Below are 8556 nucleotides of genomic sequence, written 5' to 3' on the forward strand. Positions count from 1 at the left end.
AAGATAATTCGACTGGCCATGATCAATTTTAGGGATGACAACTCCGAGAGCGTACTGCAAATTATCAACAAAGGCCAAGGCATCGAAATGGCAGCTGGACAGATCTATCAGTCAAACATGAAAAAGTACTTCATGAATCACACTTTAGATACTTCATATTCCAACAAGAATTTAAAATCGCAGAATCTTAGATTGGACCGCGAACAGCAAAGGACAGAGAGAAAGACTCCATACTCCGAACTCAAGGTACAAAAGACCTTATCGGAGGAGTGCGAAGATTTGGGAGTTGACGAACCTAGCACTAGCGAGCTATTTCCCGAAGCAGACCTGTTATTCGACACGAATCATTCTCCGTCGTTTGACCATTCCTCGCAGGATGCATCCTGCAGTCAGTCTCTGAGCATGAAACCGTACAACAGCTCGTACTTCCGGTCTCTGGACTCATCTAGCGGCAGTAGGGACGCCAGTCCAACAAACGATTTTAAGATGAACGAACGCAAAAGAAACACGAGTCAACGCGCGAGAACTTTAAATTCATCAAAGAGAGGAAAGCGAGAAAAAGAGGGTATGCATTTAGACATTCCGGCGAAACATATGCGATTGACTCTGGACAATCTAAGTCAGGATGAAGCATCGAATAGCAACTCAGATATCTCTAGGCTATCACCTGCGAATCTTGGCTCTTTGGAAAACGATTCGTCAAAAGATATGAGTCATCGCGTAAAACTGACCTCGAGGATCGGCTCGAAAGAAGGAACACCCAGTAGTGTGTCCAGTATACCATTTAACATGAAACTGGACATTGACTTGGATTCGGAATCGTTGCCGCCCAGCATTAACGTTAACAACACTTCAGCAGTAAGTTCAGGTGATGAAAGCTTGACTCTCTTGAGCAGTAATACTGCAGACCATCATACTATACCATCACCATTATCACCGTTAGTTGCGGCCGGGCCGTTGCTGTCCACGCACAATAAGTACACATATACCAACAAAAAGCGCGTATCATCGTCCAAAATGCGTATGGACTACATGGCATGGGAAAGCCCAATGTCCGAGCGCACAAGATCTAGCACCGACGATGAAGACTCCAGCATTAGCGAGTCTATCAGTAGCCAGTTAGAAGATAACGTCGCGTTGAGCAATGGCCTGGAAGATAGTGTACAAACGTTAAAATCCTTGTCAGCCGATCGGCATTGTACCTACATGAAAAAGAAAGACAAACTGCAGGTGAATGCTGCAAGAGTGATCTTAAATCGCACCGATCACAAATCAACGATAGCGGTAGCGACAGCGCTTCCTAAACGAATTCCCAAGGTTGAATCGATAGCGATGACAGAGTCAATGATAATATCAACCGATAAAACATCGGAAGCATCGGAAGACGAAGCGAGTAATATTGTGATGGAGTCGACAGATTGTCGCGCCAGAAGGTCCAGTCTGCGTTGTCAAGTAAAGAAGAACTGTGCGTGCTGCAACGGTTCGCCGGAGCGACCGAAAAAGAAGACGACGGTGACAACAATGATCAAATCGACGGATCACAAGCTGAAGAAGCGGTTGCCATCGAAGCAGCCCGGCAAGAAGAGGTAGTCCTAGCGATCGAACGCTCGCGCGAGTATCGCAACGTGTTACATCATTAGCGTATCATCGTCGGTGGTTTCAGATGCGACGACGATACGGACGTTTTAGCGCGATCGAAACTGGTCGAGAATTTGACACTTCTCGCTATAAAAAACATGATTCAGACAGCGAACAATTTTATTCGCGGATCGAAAGATCCGTGACGATGGCATTGTAAATATTATAAAAAACGCGCTTAGACGCAAGTTCCGTGAATCTGTCACATTTATAATATTTGGAACATTCGATGGCTGCACTAACACTTGCAGAAAGCAGGTAGGCTTAAGTGCGAGCAAAAGAAATATTCATGAATTTAAATTAACAGTGGATCTACTTCACGTCGATATGCGTGCTTATTAATATATATATATGAATGAATGCATGAAAGAAGAGAGAAAGAGAGGGAGAGAAAGGACGGAAGTATAATAAATATACGATTTACTACTAAATAGTTCTCGTCGATAACAGTAGATCATCCTTCTACCATTAGGTGTTAATTACGATATTAGATTGTAAGGTACAGATCATTTATGTATGACAGACTTAGATTTTAAATCGTTAAGGACCGTTTTAGCGATACAATCTAGTCAAGTCGTTTTTGTGGCAAGGAATAAGCGACGAGTGAACAAAGTGTTAAGGTAAAAGAAGCCAGCGAAACCATAACGATCGTTAATAGAACCCTCGCAGAGTAAAGAGAGCCTGAATTTATATAATTCAATTTATAGTATGTCTATCATGGCAAAGCTGTTCCACGTTGTAACATGGTGTGGTCAGACTGAATAGACAAATAATAATAGAGTTCTCTTTCCGAAAAAAAATATTAGGATAGTAACAAGGACATGTGGTCTCTTTGGGAGTCGCATCCGTCTTTGCCTTTCGTGTAATGCTTACCAGTATCTGTATAATTCTAACTTTATATAGAGAGGAAATTGTCGCTATAAATTCTCGGCACTCTGCTCTTAGACGATCCACGAAGAACGCGGAGTTTTTGAATAAAGACGATAACGCCTGATTCAAGCGCACGAGGCGTATAAAGTGGGGGATTAGAAAAAAAGAAAGAAAAAGATGTAGAGTGGCAATAACATGTTCTACGGATCACAGCTGTCTGTTGTACGGCCCGACCATACCTTGTCATGGTGCATGTAAAAATCCACGATTGTACATTGCGTAGATAATTCATTAAAAAAGTATAATATTATATATATATCGCTGCACTTTAGTACAAAAACGCTTCACTTTGTTTCAGATGAGAATGATAGATTTATTTATATCGTATCTCCGTGTGCTACCGTGAAACGTATGAATGTCTGCAAATTTTACTATGGATTTACTCTAAAACTTGTAACTTATAAAAGATCGTGAGAACGGTATAGGTTGCGTGGGAGTATAAGTTTATCTAACATTTCGTTATTGATAATTCTAATTAATGAAAACGTACGTCGGGCGCTGATATTCATTCCAAAAATTTTTTATCCCGGCGCGCGATATATATGTATAAATATGTAGAGAACTTTGTCGAGTTTGTTCTTTCTCTCTTTTTCTGTTCTCTTTCGATGTTGCAAGAAAAGAATATCGTAGCTTCAAGTAATCGAGGTGTAACTGTTCCTGTGAATAGTGTCTCATTACGTGATATGAACCAAAGTGAAGGCTCTGTCGAGAAGGCGTTGAGGGAAACGCGTAATGAATCGATGTGGAAAGCGAGCAGCAGTACACGTGTAGAATATGTAAATATTGTATATAATTAAATTAATTTAAACACATTCTGTAGATCTTTTTTGTTTTCTTTTTTTATTTCCGTAGAATGATAATTGAATTATGTATGTTTTAATAATGTATTATGTTTAGAAGAGACTTAAGGATGTAATATTTATTGGATATAATAATATATTATTATGATATCACATACTGATATAGAGATTACTTACGATTATATTTAACACTAAACAGAGATCAAAGAGAAAACTTTTATTTTCCAAATTTAGTATAACTTTAATGTTAAAAGTTATGAAAAAAGTATTTATATATAATATAATATAATACTATTTTTTAACACGATAGTATTAAAACATTTGTTAAAGAGCGATGCAATCTTTCTAGTTAATTCTGATAATGTAAATTATGTTATATGAAAAGTCTAAATAAGACGGATAATGTTAATTGATTTTTCTATTGTTGCGTTTCTTTCTGATTTACATATTCTACACGTAAATAGAGATGCTAGCAAATGAAATGATTAATATCTTTTTCTCTACGAGAATTATGTGGATATAAATCGTTTCTTGTTATAAATATAACTATATTCGCGAAATACGTTCCTTTCGATTTCCTCATTCAGTTAAAGGATGAACAAGATACCTACCTCGTGCGCTTCATCTCTTCCTAGTGTATCTCGATTACCACAGCTCTGAAGCGTGGAAATTCGAATATCCATGTATGTAATTATACGCGTTCGTGTTTCTTATACAATAGAAAATTTTATGATCTCGCGGCGTGAAAACGTGAATCGCGTTTCCGAGAAGAAGCACGCCAACGCTTGTTCTTTTTCTTCCTTTTTTCGCAGTCATTTAATTCAAATTATTTTATTTTAAATACAATTTACAGCGCTAAAAGTATATTTTGGGTTTCAATTATAGGAAGAAATATTCTGTAACAGTGAGGAAATGTATGTAAATAAATTTATGTTTTAAGTAATATTTATGTTAACTCGCCACTCTCTTCTGACTGTAGGAATGATTAAAAGGTGGAAATCTGTTAACGATATTTACATATTTAATGCGATTGTATTATATATATAGCGTGGCCTAGATCACACACATTCTTCTAGAGTTTTCTTGATTTAATTTTGTTACGGAAGGAAAAAGATCCCGAGAAAAAATGCCTTTTTTATTTATGAGATCGAGTATTTTTGTTTTTTCATATTGAAGTATTTATTTCCGTATTGAAGTTAGATTTTATGTAATCGAGGCGGTCTACAGAAAAATGCGAGAGGGTTTACTTTTTAATCAGAAAAAAGTAAATCTGTGAAAGTTTTATTTATAGATCAAATTAATTGATTTATAAAAGAGGAACGTCTTTGTTTTTTTTTTTGTAGACCATCCCTTTCATTTTACACTCACGACGAGTTTCTTTCGCGGCTCTCTCGGTGTTTCTTCAATTTAGCGCGAGAGAAGCGTATCCCAAAGAAAGAGAGAATCGCGTTTCCACTCGAGCCACTTGTATAAAGCGAGGACAAGTTCAATATATTTATTTCCGCGATAAAAGTAAGAAAACGAGCTCTATCTTCCTGTATATTAGAGAGAGAGAGAAAGAAAAGAAAGAGGAAGTGAAGAGAGAAAAATACAAAGAGATGTCAGAGTGACATCTTTGTCTCCGCGTGTATAAAATTCCGAGCGAGTGTCTCGCATCAAATAGAGATGCGTATTTTTTTGAAAGAGGAAGCAATGAGAGATAGCTTCTAGCTCATGCACGTGTACTACTCGGATGCACGTGTACTATTCAATTCATCGGTGATAGTCGGGCCTTTCGCCACCCAATTTAGTCGTACCAATCGCATTTATCATAGAGGGGTGAGTAGTCTTCATCGTTAAGGCAAATCCGAGGCGCGGACTTAAGGGAAGAAGCAGGAAAGAGAGAAAGAGAAAAGGGGATGCATTTGAGAGCGAGGATCGGAGTCGGTGTAATTTCGGCGAGCTCGATTTCCGATACTCAACATGTACGCGGATTGTCGGTTTCCATGCGATTGCCACACCAGTAAGGATAGATCGAAGATCAGATCTCACCGAGATTCCACATCGGTTTCAGGCCTTAGCGTTTGCGGATCAAGGCGAGATTTCCCAAAGCTAGCTTCTTCAGGTACTTAAAGAGGTAGGAAGGGAGGAAAGAAGAAAAAGAGAAGAGAGGAGAAAAAAATAATGATAAAATAAAACAACCCGCTTTTCACTGGCCGTTAGGCGATAACTTAAGAGTTTTTGTATCGTATGTTTGTTAAGAGACTACTGTTTTTGTCACTCAACACCCTACCAGTATTCGAGAGAGAGAGAGAGAGAGAAAGAAGAAGAGCGAGTGAAGGAGTGAAAGAAGATGCGAAAGGGAGAAAGAGAATCGAGAGAGTGTGCGAATGCTGTTGTACATCATTTTAGTATCATTAAAACGAGCGACGTAAAAAGAAAAGAAAAGAGTGAAGGGGAATTTGCGAGCGAGCAAAAGGCGGAAGAAGGAAGGATGAGAGAGACTCGGAGGATGAGCAATGGCTGTACACCGCAAAACGTACATACATTTATTAAGCTACGCAATGTCGTCTAGCACAAATCAGTCGAAAAATAATTTGAGCGTTCAGATTGTGAGGGGAGAACCGAGGACGAGTGTGTGAATGTAAGAACGTGAAAGAAAGACGCGCTCCTATGTACATAACGAACGATAGGAAAATGATGTGAACCACGTGAAAAACCATGTGTTTCGTGAGGGAAATTTGTCTTTGAGAGTACACCGCTATACATACGCGTGAATGTTATTGTATTCAAGACTACGGACCATTCATTGAGCTCTTAGTATAAGCAAGAAAAGAATTTATTTATTTATTATAATATTTGTAGAATAACTTATCTATTATAGATAATCTTATTATATTTATTACTGTTTGTTATTTCTTTAAGACTGCGCTCACGTTCTCAGGGGCCTTGGAGAAATAATAAAAATAATATAAAATAAATTGAGATTTTAAATGATAATAAAAAATGTAAAATTAATGGGCAATTGAGAGCTAATTAGCCAAATAGCTCTATTGCCTATTAATTAATTTTACATTTTTATTATTTATAATAAAAATAATAAATAAGAATTAATTAGATTATCTATAATAAATAAATATATATTTTACATTATGAATAGTTAATAAATAAACATATTGATTCCTTTCTTGCTCACTGAATGCTCAATGAGCGGCCTGTAGTACTGACTGCACGATTTGAGAATCCGGATGACCTTCAAAAATAAAATTCGCTGCGAAGGAACACGGCCTTTCGCGATCTCGAGAAGAAATATTTCCCGGAGATCGTTGCGAAGAGTTTTTATGTAAAAGGAACCATGCACTACTCTATAATGTATGATATTAATTATTTTATATTGGAGGCATCTGGTTCTCATTCCTTATTGTCTTTGTTGTTAGTTATAGAAACAGCTATGTGCTGCAATTATTTTTATCACTTGAAACGGCATCGTACTTCCCTCTAGAAAGAATCAAGCTTATTTTTTCAAATAAAGGATGCTTTGGGACTTTTTACATAAAATCCATTCAATTGATATTCGCGTATGTATTGTGAGCAAGAGACCGATGCACAAATTGCAATCGCGATTAATGGGAAAGATTGTCCGTGTAACAAAAGCAGCGACGAAACAATCTGCCGTATTTCGCTCGCGGAAGAAGATACTTTGTAAATAAGGTTTTATTTTGCGAAGCGACTTCGCAACTTTTTTCATCATATTGCACTTGCAGATGACCGATCTTTGCCTCGTATCTCGAATTAAAAACCAAGCGCAATCGCCTATTTTTATTTACTAGATGATAAAAGAATTTTAAAATTATTTAAATAAGATTTGATAAATGCGCGATGGAAATATGGTTTGCTTCCGAATCTCTAAATCTTTCAGTCTAAATTACATGATAAGTATGATAGAGGAAAAAATGTAGTCACTTTATTACATTATTATTCTCTTAAATATGAAATAACTCATTCAGAAATTTAGAACAGTTTGTACGTTTTTGTCAATTTTTAAGTAACGTCAAAATATAGAATAATGTTTCTGTAGAGTTTTTCTAAGAATTGGCAAAATATAATAACTTTTATATTGGTTTTCAGCATAATGCAAACTATAATATATATATATGTATACGTTATATAATTTCAAAAAAATCGTGTTTACATTACTAAAAAAATTAATGAAATTGATATGTTATGAACAATTAGAATTTAAGCATTTTTCATCCTTAATACTCGGCAGAACTATACAGATAAAGTGCGAAGCCCGATGCGAAAAGCTGCTGGGTCGTTTTGCGAGTTCGGGTTTTAGAAACGTATCATGGTCCACAGATAAAAATGATAAAATCGCACACAGTAGTAGTCGCCCCATCCTATGGTGTTTGTTTTTATGAGGATTATGAGATGAGAGAACGAGAGGGAGAAACAGAGAGAAACATAGAAAGGGAGAGAAAGATGAAAATACTCCTTGGATATGACTGTACAGCGTATTAACTTGTCCGGAGGTACATATATCGGGGATCCTTTTTCAAAACTGAAGTATTAAGGATTGCATATTGTACATAAACAAGACATATTTTCTATATAAGGGACGTCGCTCGGTAAAAAGGCCGATGGCTCGAAAAATACTGCAATATTATGATAATTCTTTCAAGCGGTAGGATAGCCTTTAATCGTTTTATGTAATGTAATGATAGAAAAAGAGAGTCTGGCAGAATAAAAGTGAAAGTTCTGTATTTAAATATCCTGTCGGTGTACATTCATTCACATATACACATACACGCGCAGACGCGTCGCATTCCAAAATACAGAAGCGATTTGGTGATTAAGAGCATTTAATTGCATTCACTTATACCTACATTTACATAAATCGAAAGCTTCAGATTGTATCATGACATGCTACGAGAATTATCGGCTTTGACTCAATTGACACAGATCATGACATGATCTGTATTGCAGGTAATTCTGAATTTCTTGTAATATGTATTAAACTCGGAATGAAGAAACCAACAGAATTTGATAACTTAGAAGGAGCGAAATAATTGAACAAGTTCGATTATTCCTTTTGGCACTGAGATGTAATCGAATGATCTCAAAATGTAGAATTTAAACAAGCTAAAATGTAATGTAACAAGATTTAAAGATTAGAATCCGTTCGTTGTGTAATCGCGTATACTTATTA

The 8556-nt window shown here is 36.7% G+C and overlaps 1 protein-coding gene across 1 annotated transcript in view; it reads left to right on the top strand.

The window, feature by feature from the left end:
- LOC108778487 (uncharacterized) overlaps window positions 1–3098 on the top strand; it is a 68622-nt gene extending 65524 nt beyond the window's left edge. Inside the window, exon 9 of the mRNA XM_018545695.1 lies at window positions 33–3098. Coding sequence (XP_018401197.1) covers window positions 33–1590 — 1558 coding nt within the window. The 3' untranslated portion in view covers window positions 1591–3098. The remainder of the gene's footprint in view (window positions 1–32) is intronic.
- The last annotated feature ends 5458 nt before the right edge of the window (window positions 3099–8556 follow it).

This window comes from Cyphomyrmex costatus, unplaced genomic scaffold (genome assembly GCF_001594065.2).
Source record: "Cyphomyrmex costatus isolate MS0001 unplaced genomic scaffold, Ccosl1.0 scaffold5, whole genome shotgun sequence".
Taxonomy (NCBI): domain Eukaryota; kingdom Metazoa; phylum Arthropoda; class Insecta; order Hymenoptera; family Formicidae; genus Cyphomyrmex; species Cyphomyrmex costatus.